At 42.1% G+C, this 16,757-nt stretch overlaps 1 protein-coding gene across 1 annotated transcript in view; it reads left to right on the forward strand.

Annotated features, from left to right (window-relative positions):
* The window catches only part of TMEM156 (transmembrane protein 156), a 71,533-nt gene extending 55,119 nt beyond the window's left edge, over positions 1–16,414 (forward strand). Inside the window, exons 2-5 of the mRNA XM_029584321.1 lie at positions 4,786–5,064; positions 6,394–6,648; positions 13,287–13,406; positions 15,283–16,414. Coding sequence (XP_029440181.1) covers positions 4,786–5,064; positions 6,394–6,648; positions 13,287–13,406; positions 15,283–15,290 — 662 coding nt within the window. The 3' untranslated portion in view covers positions 15,291–16,414. The remainder of the gene's footprint in view (positions 1–4,785; positions 5,065–6,393; positions 6,649–13,286; positions 13,407–15,282) is intronic.
* Positions 16,415–16,757: the final 343 nt, after the last annotated feature.

Raw genomic sequence — 16,757 nt, forward strand, 5'->3', positions numbered from 1 at the left:
CCTTGCACTTGTCCACATTACATTTCATCTGCCATTTGGATGCCCAATCTTCCAGTCTTGCAAGGTCCTCCTATAATGTATCACAATCCGCTTGTGATTTATCTACTCTGAATAATTTTGAATCATCCGCAAATTTGATAACCTCACATCGTATTCCTTTCCAGATCATATATATATATTTTGAAAAGCATCAGTCCAAGTACAGATCCCTGAGGCACTCCACTGTTTACCCTTTTCCACTGAGAAAATTGACCATTTAATCCTACTCTCTGTTTCCTATCTTTTAACCAGTTTGTAATCCACAAAAGGACATCGCCTCCTATCCCATGACTTTTTAGTTTTCTTAGAAGCCTCTCATGAGGGACTTTGTCAAATGCCTTCTGAAAATCCAAATACACTACATCTACCTGTTCACCTTTATCCTCATGTTTACTAACCCCTTAAAAAAAATGAAGCAGATTTCTTAGGCAAGACTTCCCTTGGGTAAATCCATGTTGACTGTGTTCCATTAAACCATGTCTTTCTATATGCCACTATTTTTCCTGGCTCTGAAGTCAGGCTCACTAGTCTATAGTTACCCGGATCACCCCTGGAGCCTTTTTTAACTATTGTGGTTATATTGGCCACCCTCCAGTCTTTAGGTACAATGGATGATTTTAATGATAGGTTACAAATTTTAACTAATATATCAGAAATTTCATTTTTTTAGTTCCTTCAGTACCCTAGGATGCATACCATCTGGTCCAGGTGATTTGCTACTCTTTAGTTTGTCAATCTAGCCTACTACATCTTCCAGGTTCACAGTGATTTCGTTCAGTTCGTCTGACTCATCGCCCCTGAAAACCAACTCCAGAACTGGTATGTCCCCAACATCCTCATTAGTAAACACGAAAGCAAAGAATTCATTTATTCTTTCTGCAATAGCCTTATCTTCCCTAAGAGCCCCTCTAACCCCTCGGTTATCTAATGGTCCAACCAACTCCCTCACAGGTTTTTTGCTTCGGATATATTTTTAAAAGTTCTTATTATGAGTTTTTGCCTCTATGGCCAACTTCATTTCAAATTCTCTCTTCGCCTGTCTTATCAATGTTTTACACTTAACTTGACAATGCTTATGTTTTATCCTATTTTCTTCAGATGGATCCTTCTTCCAGTTTTTGAAGGATTTTTTTTGGCTAAAATAGCCTCTTTCACCTCACCTTTTAACCATGACGGTAATTGTTTTGCCTTCCTTCCACCTTTCTTAACGTGTGGAATACATATGGACTGCGCCTCTAGGATTGTATTTTTAAACGATGTCCATGCCTGTTGAACACTTTTAACCTTTGCAGCTGCACCTTTCAGTTTTTTTCTATTTTCCTATTTTATCAAAGTTTCCCTTTTGAAAGTTTAGTGTTAGAGCTACAGATTTACTTATTGTCCCCCTTCCAGTTATTAGTTTAAATCTGATCATGTTATGATCACTGTTGCCAAGTGGCCCCACCACCGTTACCTTTCTCACCAAATCCTGCGTTCTACTAAGAATTAAATCTAAAATAGCTCCCTCTCTTGTAGGTTCCTACAGCAACAGCAGTGGCCTCTGTTTAGACCCATATCAAATTATGTTCATTGGCAGATGACAATCACAGTATTATAATATATACTGTATATTAGACCTTATAGTGGTTCTAGATATACATTAGATCTTAGAGTAGTACTGGATATTTTGGCGGGTGTTGAGATTTGGGCCATTTCGTGATATTCATATTTCCCTTCACTTTAGAGATTGTTCAGTCTCCACATTATGTTTGGATTTGTGGGCACGCTTTCATCCATTGGGCACACAAGAGGGCATTAGCCAGGCCACTAGGCGAACACCTAGCCATGATGTGCGACGTAATCACTCTGTTATAGATGGGTAAAGCGTGAGATGAAGTGGGACCAGATACTGCTACTAATCTTGCAAAAAGAAAGGTTGCATGCTTCACCATGGGCAGTGATCCTCCATTTGGGCAGTATTGATATTATGTTCATGCACAGTATGGAGTAAATAAAAAAAATTCAGAAAGACTGAATCACTGTCAAGGATTTTTTCATGTCCACACACAAGGTCTGGTCCTTTATCATCCTCTGAAGGGTATGGCATTGTGAGTAGTCACACTGAGTAGTAGAAAAAACACAGAAAAAGCTTAATAGATGGATACATAAATTCATGTTGACCAGTGGGGGATTGTCTGTATCACATGATCTGATTGTCAAAGACTGCCTAGGAATGTATCAGCCTGATGGGGTACATTTATCGGAACTGGGGCTGGATGTTTTCATTAGGAATTTACAAGATGCCATAGAATGTTTAAAATTGTAGAGTCTAGAAATGAGTGGAGGAGCAAGATGGCTGCCTATTGAGATGGACACCAAGAAGCTCCATGGAGAATTTTCTTCATTGCCGTTCTATTCAGCAAATAGATGCTGCATACCAAACGAAAAGCCAAGTTAAGGGAGATGGTATCTAGTTCTCTCCTTTCTGGCTTTCAATTCAATCGAAAATCTTGGAGTTTTTTTGAACGACACCAGTTCGAGATCCCGGAACGATGGCCGCAGAGAGGGACGACAGGCGGAGTCCCTCCCTACAGGCCGATGAAATCTCTCTTAGCCTGGAAGCACCGGTAACACCCTCACCTCCAAAGTTGGGAACTTCAGTTACCAAAATATCTTTGGAAGATAGGCATGGGAAACCGATGGCTTCGTGTGAGTGATGGGAAGTTGCAGGAAGAACAGAGGCTGCATCTGCAGCTGAGATGGCGGTCTTGGTGCAAGTAACGGAAGGGGCCCTAAGTTCTATGGGCCATGGTGAGATCATTCCCGTTACCACCAATACAGGCTCCTGAACTCGACAGGCTCCCATCTCGAATTGATGGAGAAATTACAATTGCACGGGTTAGTAGTTCAAGACTGGTTAGGCCTGTGGAGATTACCCTAGAATTGTTATAGCATGCTTTGGTTAATTTGGAGACTTCCATCTCTTCTCTTACTTCAGTGGTCTTGGAAACAAATAATACCTTAAAGCAGAATTCATTTAAATTATCAGCTCAAGAAGTTAAAATTGCTGATATAGAATCCAGAGTGGTTACTGTTGAAAAAGTACAACAACAACTAGTACAATCTGATTTAATTTGTTCAAAAAAGCTTGAGAACATTGAACATTCTTTGCGTTTTCTAAACCTGAGGATTATTAATGTTCCCATAATAAAAGAATATACCCCATGGAACATTTTAGGAATTACCTCTCTCAGATTCTTAAAATTCCGGAAACAGCTATGCCAGTGATAGTAAAGGCTTATTTACTTCCAAAAGCACAGACAGATGAAACACAAGACAATTTGCCTTCTGAGATCCCGCAGGATCTATCAGATTTTCTTCAGAATTCTCAAGAGCTTAAAATCAATTAGAGAGGAACATTGCTTATTAAATTTGCTTTTCCTATGGACAGAGAAAATGTCCTATGTTTATTTTTTCATAATCGTTCCAAAATATTATATGGTCAGAAAATGTGGGTATACCCTGATTTATCTAGGGCTAACCAAATTCGGAGGAAAAGGTTTCTGCAAATGCGATCCGAAGTTCAATTAAGGGGGGCTTTTTCTTATTGCATTATTCATGCAAATGTTTTGTCAAATATAATAATGTTAATTATATATTCTTTGAGTCTTCCCAATTACGTGCATTGTTAAATTCTCCATCGTAATTGTAATTGAACCGGTATAACTGATGTAACTGGTGGTTCTCAATTTTTTTCTTTTTTTTTTTTTTGTATCCATTGATTATGATACTGCTCTTTTTTTCCCCCTTGCTCCCTTCCCTATTACCTTTAGAAAAATAAGGGGTTGGATGTGTATTTTCAATTGTGAAGATTACCTGTTATTTTCTGTAAAATCTCTTTTTCAAATCAAGGTATTCCTTGTAATAGTTTCTGAAATTGCATTAAAAAAAAAGAATGTTTAAAATTGTGTCATGGCTACAGAGGATATTTGGGAAGCCCTTAACAAGCAAGGTGTCACTGTCGAGGGCTGTGGTGGGGATGGCCGGGCCACACACCAATGAATGTGTAGAGTTTGAGCAGCAGGGACAAGCGAGGAACAGATTTTCCTGCTGCCTTGGTTGCACTGTATCTTGAGTAATTGCTAAGGGATGCTAGGGCCATGTTAGGCTTCAATGACCAGAACAGGCTCACGTTATGCTCGACTGAAACAACATAACTTAAAGAGACCCCAGCTCTTCTACGGACTTGGAGCCAATGTGAGGAATAGAGCATGACTGACGATCAAGCTCCATTTGCTGGACAGCATTAAGGGACAAGCTTTGATAGCTCAGCCCCTTCATCGTGAAACGAGAAATGGCATGAACAGGTGTGCATCTACAGTCACCTTGGAGCAAACAATTCATTGCAGATTGAGCTGGATATAAAGTTGAGGTGTTGATGTGTCTAGGCTAGGGTATGGCTACCCCAGGGTTAGAGTTGTTGATCTGGTACAGGAAATGAGTGGTTTTGTTAAATGTTGAATGCTGATGGTTTAATGTTACAGCAGGTGATAAATGCAACTTTGCTGGGGCCATGTATATCCAATAAATGCTTTTTTTCCCCTCTTGGCCATCGAAGTCAGGTTCATTTTATATTATGCAAACCGGGCTGGATCATGTGGAAGGAGGGGAGGGTAGATAAAGGAGGGGTATTGATAGCACTATATGTTCGCAGTATGAATTTGATTTTTTTTACTTTAAATTAATCTCATTTTTTTTTATTTATAGATATCACTGTGGCAATGACATGCGTAGATATGCGCTCCTCAGATAGCGTGACATATTTTCTGTCTTCCTTAAATATATCTTTTATATGCCTCCTGCAAGAAGGAACACAAAATGAAACTGTTCGTTTGAAAGTCTTCATAAATCAGAGCCTTGACATTTCTGCTAATATACCCAATCTGTGCCAGAATACCAGTAATGATCCTCAAACCCCACCTGAATGGTTTGCCTGTGCATCAAAAAAAAGTGTGTACACTGTTTATCAGGAACTGAAATCACAAGGTAAGCAATGTTACTGCAAGAAGAATGTTTGTCTTTCAAGGTGCATATTATTCGTAAGCGAAGAGACAATAAATGCTTCTTTTACACCGATCATCTTTTGTCTCTTTGCTTACCAGCATATTGGATCGGCTTCCGCTTTGTTTTTTGGGTGCATATTATTCGTATGCAGGATTACATAATGAGATTAAGCCAAGACCACTAAACGAATTGCATGTACTTGGAATAATAGTTTACTTCTTTTGGAAAATTTGGTCGTAGATAGGCAAAATATGATGGTATTTAAGAAACATAAGGAACATCTAATGTGCCCAGAAAACTGAAAGTCATTTATATGCTGGTCTTTTAATAATTAGCAAACTACATGAAAATACAGTTTTGCTGCATGAGAGTATTTATGTTTATATAGAGGTTGATTTTAAAATGAGTCCGCATGCACCTATACATGTGCATATCGGTGTGAAAGCAAGGATATGCTGGAATTTTTAATTGTGTGTGCATGTTTTAAAATGCACCAACTGTGCATAACTATGCTCCTAATTTTTAGAGGTAACTCAAGCACAGCTAGTGTGAGTGTGTCTTCCATAGGACCTTGTCGGCTTTTATGCACGTATGTCAGCAAATTTCAAAACGTGCTTGCACTAGGCACATTCCCAATTTTGCAGTTAGTTCACCAGTTTGTCCAGTTAATAGCGAGGTCTTTCAGATCTCTCTAGTTCTTCATCCTACACACGGCCCAGTTGTCCCAGACCCCTCACTCTTTTTTATAAGCCCTAAAACTCGAGATCTATAGACTTGCGCCTCATCAGGAGCAGCAGTAAAGTTACGCAGATATCTAGCGTACGTTTGCTGTGGTTTCTGGTTTTCAGATTTGGAGTTAAGTGCGTAAGTCTTGGTCCCGCCTCGAAACATCCATGCCCTGTCCATTCCCCGCCCTTTTAACGTCCACTTATTCTTTATGCACACATAGGTACATACGTATTTTGTGGCTTTTTAAAATCCACATTGCTTGTGCGCAGCCTACATATGCGTATATGTAGGCATTTTTGCACAATCAATGCTTTTAAAATCAACCTGATAGAGAGGGATTTCTTCCATATTTAGAAACTAAGCTGCCATGGAGCCAAAAGCAATTCCTGTGAAAACTTGTACGTTCTCTTTCAAATTTCATCTAAGCTATGTTCATCTCTTAAAGAGCCTGCATTAAACGGAGGCTAGTAAAAATGCTATTGCCAAAGGTTAGTATCTGGTCCACAGTGATTTGCAATGTCCTTGTTTCTAGGTCAAGCTGACTGCTAGGATCTCCTTAATGTTTCTGTTTTACTCACATAGCTCTGAAGATAAAAGGGTCATTAGAACTGGAAGCAAAACCAACCCTTCCTTTGCAAAAGCAATGGGATTTCACTGTGTCTTATGCTGAAGAAGAGAGGCAGCCACTAACTCACTTCCTACTGGAAATTCACATCAGAGACTCTGCAACTGAAAACGAGGAGACAGACAAGGGAAGCACAAACCTCTCTCAGGGAGCTGTAGAAGATCAGAGAGGACGCATAAGTTTTTGCCTGAAGCTAGAAATTCCTGTGCTATGTAAGTTATTCAAGGAAAATGCCAAACATCTGCTGCCTGTGTTTGCTTTCACCTTATCACACCAAAGCAAAAAGTGTGAAAATGAGCATTTTCATTCTTTTATCATTACTATTTGCATATGCATTAAGGCTTTGCATTAATTTTCATTATAATTTTGTCATCCGTTTCATGAGTATTTGCCGTTTTCTCATGAAAGATTATGCATTCCATATTGGTAATCCTGCCGCCCCCTCCCTTTTATCAGGGGCCACCTTCAGATGCTGCAGAGCACTGTCCAACTCTGTGCAACTCTGGAATCCGAATTCTCTCTTATGTGGGACAGGTTAACTCGGGGATCCCCAAACTATGACCCGAGGACCAAATGCGGCCCTTGGATGAAATTTCAGCTGGCCTATGGCAGCAGTAGCAGAAAGAGTTTGATCCGGTCCGCAGCGGCAAGGCAGAAGGAGATTGTTCTGGTGCTGCTGTGGTGGCAGCAGGGAGCAGATTCCACCGCTATTGCCAGCTCAGATATTTGAAGACAGAAATGCAAGCAGCAGCAAGTCAGAGCTTGCCAGCGCAAGACTACCACTGGAGTTCAGTGCACAGAAAATGTGCTTCCCTAACTGGGACTACTACTTAGCACCCTCCCCTTGGAAATCCCAGGCAAATGAGGGCATTAAGCAGCACTCCCTGAGGCAGAGGGACTGTGTTTAGCTAGTGCACCTTTCTTAGTACTGGAAACTTATCCCTGGGTCAAAGCTGGAGTTAAGTTTCCACTTAAAACCAGGAGAAAATGTGAGAAATGGTCCATGCATATGTGCTGACTTATCCAGTAAGTGGATGTGGCTAACTGCTATCAGACAGCTGGATAAATCTGTCCTTGTCTGGATAAGCGGCAGCTGCTGCCTCTGTCTCAATCTGCCTGTCAGGAATGCTTCTCCCCTCTTCAAGTCAATGTGTGGTTTTTAAACTCCCAATGCATTTGCATAGCATTAGCTCACTGCATTGGGAGTTAAAACAAAATGTAATCTGAGTGTTAAAAAGGTGCGCTGAACAGTGCATAGTTTTTTAATGCTCAGATCATTGCACCAACCAGCAAGTCTGAGTGTTTCTCCCTGGATTAAGGTCTCCAAAGGGGGGGGGGGCGGGGTTTGCTCCTACCATGAATCTGACATGTTGTAAGAGGAGAGTGGGGGTGAGAGGAAGGGGAAAAGGAGACAGAGTGGGGGGAAAAGGATAAGGAAGGGGAAAGAAATAGAAAGGGAGCAAAAGTGCATGGTAGAGGTGGGGGGGGGGGGGGTGTGAGTGTGAGTGAGTGCACCGCACACAAACACCCCATCCTGCCATCTCTCCCTCCTCCCTCTCCCCCTAATGCCCTATTAGGACAGATTTTAAGGAAGGTGGATAGGAAGGGTGCAAGACTGCTGGAGATGAGGCAGGATTGTCAAATTTGGATAAATCTAGAAATATTGTTACTAACACTCTATCTGCCATACCCCTGGGAACACTGCCCCCTACCTCCTCCCCTTCCCCAGCATTTCAAATCACTGAAAGGGCCAAACCCTTTTCAAACCCTTCTCAGCCAAAACTCCAAGGAGCTCTCTCCCTCCCCCCACCCAGTTCAGCAAACACCGAGGAGGATTTCTTTCCCCCAGTCCCTCTCTGTCGATTTGATATGTCCTAGATGACTCTTCTCTTGAAATGTTTGGGGACCTCTGGGCTAACCTATAAGGCCCAAAGAGATTCTCGCTCACAGTTGAAAAAGGAGGTCCACACACAGGTATTGGGTTCCAAAACAAGAAGTAATTTTAGAGAAGGGAAAAATAAGAGGTCCAGCAGTACAACATGCAGAAAAACAATTCAGAAATACAAAAACATAGAAAACAGTTCTTCTCCAAAGTTAATTCCAACATTCCCAAGTAGCCTCTAGAGGAAAATCATCAGAACAGATCCCTCACGGCGCTTGAATGAAATAGGTGAGATTTGGATTCCTGATGGTTCTTACAGGCCCCCTTCCTCCTCAGAAACCTGGTCTGACCTACAGAACTCCTTTTCTTCTCTACCACTTGGAAAGAAATTCTTAAATACCTTGTTGGTGCGAACACTGACTCCTGGACAAGCTTCCTACCCCAAAACCTCAGAATAGGAGCCTTCCTGCAACAGCTCTCAAGAGCCATCCTTCTCCTGAGGAAAGAGAAAAGCAGCTGTCCTTTCCCTCCTTGGGTGCCTCTTCTATAGTCCCTGGAAGACGTCTCCACCTAGTGACTTGCTGAATCACCTATATATATATATATATATATATAAAACTTCTGACTACTGACCCCCCATTTAGGAGATGAACCTTTGCTATCATCCAGAATAGTAATACCTCCCTTGGAACCTCTCATTGCTGGAAACTTCCTCATATAACACTATGGTAAAGCCTGGTGGGCTTTACATATATACCGGAGCCCCAATGTCCCATGATTCTGTAGCTGTGGAAAGGACCACAATATCCACCTCTTCCTGCGGATTTTGTCGGTTTCAGCCGAATTGTCGCAGGAGACCAGGAGGGAACCAAATTGTGGAGAGGCTGTCAGGCTGTCTATAATTCCCCCCACCCACCCCGTGCTCACTAGGCTGCAGAGGAGGAGAGAAACCAGCAGCACATTGGCTGTGTCATCTCCTCCTTCCCCCCATGCTGACTGGGCGAGTAGGATGAGAGCAATGTCAACATGTTGAGCTACAGCCTTCTCGTCTGCTGCCCAGGCCCGATTGCAGTTTTCAGTCATGGTTTCAGCCACACGGTTTAAAGCTACAGTGAGGACCAGGCAGCAGAAGAGGTAAAAGCAGCCCGAATGTTGCCGCTGCTCTACTCTTTCTCCTGCCCGCCGATCATCAGAAGGAGAGGGGTTGAGGAATTCTCGGGAAGGAGATTGGGGGGGAGGTGGGGAACATTTCAGAAGGGAATGGGGAGTTGCATAGTAAGGCTGCGGGCCTTTCCCAGGCCACTGGCACTTCCTGCCTCCTTTTATTTATTTTTATAATGCTTCCTGTGGGCTTCACTGGCAGCGCTGTGACCCAGAAAATCCTTCAGAAGCAACAGTGGGAGCCAATGCTTGTGCTCCTGCTGCTTTCTCTGCCCTTCCTGGCAGCCCAGGCAGTAGTCATTGCAGTAATCAGCAGAAGAAGCCTCCCATAGAGGTCGATTTTACAACGAGCATGTGTGCGCCCATATATATACGCTGATTGGTGCTTGAGCAAGAGAACACTGGAATTTTTAAAGGTGCGTGCACATGTTTTAAAATGCACCAATCACGTGTAAGTATGCTTCTAATTTTAAGAAGTTACTCGAGCACAGCTAGCGCGCTCATGTCTTCCATAGGACCTTATCAGCTTTTACGCGCATATGTCAGCGAATTTTAAAACCTACTTGTGCGAGGTACATTTCCAGTTTTGTAATTAGTCCACCAAATGGTTCAGGTAATAGCGAGGTCTTTCAGACCTTTCTAGTTCTTCATGCTTTTCATCCCTCGCTTGAATCGGGCCCCTCACTCTGTTCTATAAGCCCTAAATCTCGAGATCTTTAGACTTGCTCCTCATGAGGAACAGCAGTAAAATTACGTAGATATCTAGCGTATGCGTGCCGTGGTTTTTGGTTTTAAAATATGGCGTTATGCATGTAAGTCTTGGCCACGCCCCGGAACGCCAATTCCATGCCCATTCCCCACCCCTTATTCCTCACGCGCACACGGGTACATACCACATGTGTTTTGTGGCTTTTTAAAATCCGTGTTGCTGGTGCGCGGCCCACAGATGCTCGTATGTGGGCATTTTTGCGCAAGCAATGCTTTTAAAATCGAGCTGTTAGGTTCCCTCTGCTTTATGCGGCCTCCTTCCACCGCACCCCCTGGAATCAGCATTAGCAGTGGGAGACAAGCGCTGGTGCTGGTACTGCTCCTACTGCACCCAGCCCCATCTGCAACAGCCAGCCGGCCCGAATCAGCTGTTCACCACAATAAGGGCAGAGAGGAGCGCTCGCGCCGGCTCTACCTCTGCTTGCAGTGGGAGACTCCTTTCAGAGCCACTGGTCCTTTTGAAATCCAGGGCCAAGGTCATTGAGGCTTTCCCCTCTGTCCTTAGGCCTTTATAGCTTTTCTGTTTTTTTAAACTTTATGCTTTGACAGCCTTTATCTCCTGGCTGAATGGTGCATGGGCATGGGCAGTTTCTTCAGCCACTGTAGCCCCCCCCCCCCCCCACAACAACCAGTTTGGGCTTTTACAGCCCCTGCCTTGCTGCTAGGGTCTGACAGCCCTGTATGTGCCAACCTGTGCCAGCCCCCATGCATGGGCATGAGATACCCAGGCAGCAGGGACAACTCATGGCTGCCCACTCCAGAAGGAAAAAAAAAACGTTTAATATTTTCCTACTCCTGTTGCATAGGAATGGGGCAAGAGTGAGGGGTTGGGGGTGGCAGGGGCAAGAATGAATGAGGGGATCAGAGTGGGTGCGGGAAGAGAATGGAAAAAGAGTAAAGGAATGGGAGGGAGAGCGTAAGTGAGTGAGATCAGAGGAGCTGCGGGGAGTAAGTGAGGGGATCTAAGAAGGGAGAACGTGTTGATTGGAGAGGCTGTGAAAGAAGGGATCGGTGTTGAGAGGAAGGATGCGAGCGAGTCATTCCTCCCTCTCCTTCTCCCAGATCCCTTTAAACCAATCCGGGGCTCCCTTTCTCTTTCTCCTCCCCCCTTCCTTGATCCCTCTTACATTTCCTCCACTCATTCCTTTCTCCTCTGATCCCTGATTTCCCCTCTCCTCCCCTCCTGCGGTGCCTCTATCCTTCTGCCCCTCCTGCCTGAGATTCCTTCCTCCTGAGATCCCCCCTCTCTCTCTCTCCACCCCTTCGCCTTTTCTCTGTCTCCCTTCGTTCTTCCCACTACCATTACTAAGAACCTTTTCCCTGAAAAAAGAACCAAATCAACTAAACGGACACAGAAATATCAGTAAAGCATTTTATTTTTATAAAGTAAAATAAAAGTTACATTCATATACAAAATACATGAATAATTGTGCAAATTTGCCATAATTGCCACAGGAAACCAGGTGCTCTGCATATAGACATATATCCAGTATATATGGGTATATTTATATAAATAGATAGATTATATAAATATATCTATCTATTTATCTACACACACACAATGTTATCCAGTAGAACTATACTATATTAGCTGAAAAAATGAAGTCTCACATTTTCAAATCAATCAGGTGGATTCCTCTTGGCCTTTTGGCTAATGTTAAGTGTAGCATCAAACAAGGGATTTTGAGCTATGAGCCGAGCAGCTCGTTTTGTTTGAGATTAAATGTGGTTGGTTAACGCCCTGCCACCCAACCCACATCAGAGAAATGATGATGTAATAACTATTGCTTAAGTAAGATTTAATCTCCTGCTAAAAAAAAAAAAAAAAGGGTGCTAACGAATGCTCTCTCCATGAGTATTGTTCATTAAATAACTAATTAGATTTGTATTGCACCATGTTGAGAAAAGTTGAAAAAAAAGCATGATTTCTCTATCAAATAGACAGCACTAAAGGACATTCAGCCAATCAGATAGCTGGACTAACTGATGCCCAGTGCCTCTAATCCCAGCACAGTGCTGTTTTGCACAGTGCAATGACAGCTGGACTACTCCATTGCAGGCTGTTGGGAAATGTATCCCACTGGAACATTTATCTTTGTAATTAAAAATTTATTATAAAGCATTTTTGTTTTGGAATTATACCCCGTGTGCAGAGATTTTATTGAGAGACTGACTATATGAGTAATCCTCTTGGCCCGTGCAGCTTTTTTTTGCCCTGGATCTAGGACGGCAACAAGTTGGCTACTACTGTGCAGTTCTTGGAAGTGGCCCTTTGCCTGTTTCAGCAAGGACCCTGAAGAAAGGACTTACATACATGGGGGTAATTTTCAAAAGCATTTACATGCATAAATTGCTATTTTACGTATGAAAGTGGGCTTTCCAAAAATTAACCCAGAGGCTGTATTCATAAAAGTACAAGTGGAAGTGATTTTCTACACTTTTACATGTAATGCAAAGAGCTGTTCCAGGGGCTGGAGCTGAGGTGGGAAAATAATTTACGTGAGCACTTTTGATTTTGAAAAAGTATGCACATAGATATTCGCATACACATTTACACCAGCCCCCCCTACCAGATGTAAATGGGCGCGCCTATGCTGTGCAAAGGTACGCATGGCCCCGCTAATTTTCAGAGTGGACGTATGTGCATAAGTCCGCTGTGAAAATTAGAACCGAAATCCTCATGTGCAAAGTCCATGATTACAAATGTACAATTTCCTTCCTTCTGTCAGGTCCTAGTAAACATTGCAGGACTATTCAGGCTCTGATCAGAATATGTAGGAAAAAAATTGCTGTTCCCATACACTGCATCGGAAACTGGCTTCTGAACGCATTCCTCGATAGCTGAAGAAAATTCGTTTCAGTTTAAGACTGGTTTGACGTTTGAGATAAGGGAATTGAATGAGGATGGGATTGCAGCCTCTCTCATGTATGGGTTTTTGTTGTATTTTGGGCTCATGTTAAAAAAAAAATCAACGTACAAAAAAATGACAAGAGTTAAATGAAATCCAAGCCAGTGCTTTTTTTTCTTTGCATATACAGATGCCATGTGCAAACCGAAGATCGTTTGGCTAACTCTGATACCAATCGTTATCCTGCTTACGCTGATCTTCATTACCTACAAAGTAGTTTGGAGAAAGCAGAAAAGCTTGATATATCCCCGTAAGTAATCCAGACACATTGCCTTTCTTTTGTTTGCATATTTTGTCTATGGTAGTTAAATGTGCTCACTGTTGATGCAATCTGTTCATCCTCTACGCTGTACATTTAGTCCAAGCCACTTGTAACAGGTGTGCACAACTTTTGTCAATCTTGTGCTTACTAAAAGTAGAAAGCAAAACATATTATGGATGATTCAAGATTTCAAATGGCTTGAACTTCATAAATGAAACACGAGACGAGTTTACACAAATCACTGATTCCATTTCTGAATTTCTGTGAAATAAATCTTTCTTAAGTTTATATCTTGGAAAGCATGGTTATTTTTTAATTGGCTAAAATGAAATAATGATTGATTGCCAGGAGTGTTGTGATCTTCCTGCACACAGTGCCCTAACCCTGATACCGGGAGTGTTGTGATTTTCCTGCATGCAGTGCCCTAACCCTGATACCGGGAGTGTTGTGATCTTACTGCACACAGTGCCCTAACCCTGATACCGGGAATGTTGTGATCTTCCTGCATGCAGTGCCGTATCCCTGCTCAGTGCAGGAAGAACACAACACTCCCGGTATCAGGGATAGGGCAAACAAATATATATTATGTAGAATGTCCCCAAGTCAATCTGTGAATCGGATATTCTGCCCCTGGGTTGACAGGGGCTGGGGATGCTGTGGAAACAGCATTCACAGCTTGTGTGTGTGTGTGTGTGTATGTGTGTGTGTGTGTGTGTGGGGGGGGATTTAGAATGACACACTGCCAGGGCCCGTGATGCAAGGGTTCCAGAAGGAGCCCTGTTGCATGGGGTTCAGTTCAGGACTATTATTGTAATGTCCAGATTAGATATGTTGGGGCTGGAGGAAAGATATAAAAATAGGGGAAAATTCCCTGGGTAATTGAAAATGAAGGATTATGGCATCAGATCCTAGCATTAGTTCTGATGAAACAGGAAGTGTAAAGGAAAAGGAGAAAACTACTGGGTCAAAGCACCCTTCCGAAAACAAACAAACACATTTCATATTCTGGCATCATAATATACATTCTGCTTGCATAGATCCAGAATAGCTTTCAGATAGTTAGAGCAAGAAGTAGTGAGGGTGGATCAGGCTTGGTTGGCGCAGATAGAGTGAGGCCTAGTTGGGGAGATGGGCATAGTCTGAAGCTTGAATGATGGGGGGAAAATGAAAGTGAAACCTGATGGAAGCTTTGGGAGAAATTAAGGCACCGTGGCAGTGAATGGCAACAGAGCACTGTTGAGATTTGGATGAGACTGGAAAAAAAGAGTGTGGGATATGAAACCTGATGAAGAGATAGCAAAACAAATGTTGGTGATTGAATAGTGGAGACTTTCCAACATTCATCCCTCCAGGAGAGCATTAAGCAGTAGGTAGTTGTTACCTCCCCTTCCCTCTAAGATCCTTGACTTACCATCTCCCTGATGTGACAGAGTTATTCTGACTCAAAGATTCAAGCCTAAAGTTATTTTTGCTGATCAAGATCATTCTTCTATTTGTACCTATTAACAGGGCTGGTGCCAGAATATTTGGCACCCTAGACAAACCTTCGGTCATGCACCCGCTAACCCCAACTTACATATCGGTGGCAGCTCCAGCCCAGCACTCTCTTCTTTGGCAGTATTGGCTCTCTACCTCTGGGCCTTGTGCTGATGGGATTTTGCCCATCCCCAAAATGTTGGCGCTCTAGGTGACCACTTACTTTGCCTAATGGAAGCACTGGCCCTGCCTATTAAATTAATGTAGTATGTCATTGAATTGTTTCTTCTTAAACTATAATTTGAAGCTTTTCTAACATAAAAAAATGAATTTAGTTCTTTTATGTTTTGGTGTATGTTCTCATTGTCCTCATATGTTTTATTGTTAGAAATATAATTGATGCGGCGACTTCTTGTGATGCAAGCAGCTGAATGGTCGTGAGGAAGGAGAGCTCAATGGAGGCCTGTCGATTTTGCTTTTTTAATATACCTATCAATTTTTTTGTTTGGAAATCCTGAATTTCACTGGTGAAAGACACGAGATAGTTGAGTCTTCAACTCTTGATTTTAAAAGGGTATGTCAGAGAAATGCTTCAACTGATCCACGATAAAAAGCAGTCGCTTGAATCAAAGATGGTGGCTGAGAGTCTACACAGTATTATAAAAAACACTGAGGAGCTGATAAAAGAGATTTCCTGCAGTTTTTCAGAAGTGCTTGAAGGCAAGCTTAACAAACTTCAATCGTCTATTGATAAAATAAAGGAAGGTTTTGAAAGACATAATGTAAAAATCTAGGAATTTGACCGATGATTATCAGCACAGGAGACAACAACGGATCAGTTGACAACCCAGATACAGGAATTAAAAAAACAAAACAAAACAGCTTTAGAGAATAGAATAGAAGATCAGGAAAATCATGATTGCAGCAATAATATAAGGTTAGTGGGATTGCCTGAGAGTGTTAAAGATTCAGAACCACTACAATTTTTTCAAGTGTGGCTTCCGGAAACACTGAGCTCATCACTAGAAACTGAACTTGGAGTAGTGAAAAGAATCCATCGTGTACACCCTCCAAAACTTGATGACTTGAGGCCCAGACAGGTCGTGGCATGTATCCTAAATTATGCAGACAAAATCAAAATCATGGCTGCATATGACAAAAAAGGACTATTGCAGTATAAGAACCAGAAAATATTCCGCAAAAGTGCTTGCGAGAAGGAGGGTTTATATCCCTCTTTGTTCTGAACTTCATCAAAAGGGTATTACATTTTTCTTGCCGTTTCCTGCAAACTTGAAAGTGTCTTGTGGTGGAAAGATTATTTCCATATAAAACAAAGAACAAGCAGATAAACTGTTGGAATCTTTACAAAAATTTGTAAACATATACAATCTAGTTTTATTAGACATTGTCATGTAATGCAAGCTGCTGTTTGTTTCTTGACAACGTAATTACATTTTACTTTATTAAGGGCTACCAAAATGATAAGGGGAATGGAACAGCTCCCCTATGAAGAAAGACTAAAGAGGTTAGGACTTTTCAGCTTGGAGAAGAGACGGCTGAGGGGGGATATGATAGAGATGTTTAAAATCATGAGAGGTCTAGAACAGGTAGATGTGAATCGGTTATTTACTCTTTCGGATAGTAGAAAGATTAGGGGGCACTCCATGAAGTTAGCATGGGGCACATTTAAAACGAATCGGAGAAAGTTCTTTTTTACTCAACGCACAATTAAACTCTGGAATTTGTTGCCAGAGGATGTGGTTAGTGCAGTTACTATAGCAGTGTTTAAAAAAGGATTGGATAAGTTCTTGGAGGAGAAGTCCATTACCTGCTATTAAGTTCACCTAGAGAATAGCCACTGCC

Source organism: Rhinatrema bivittatum, chromosome 1 (assembly GCF_901001135.1).
Source record: "Rhinatrema bivittatum chromosome 1, aRhiBiv1.1, whole genome shotgun sequence".
Taxonomy (NCBI): Eukaryota; Metazoa; Chordata; class Amphibia; order Gymnophiona; family Rhinatrematidae; genus Rhinatrema; species Rhinatrema bivittatum.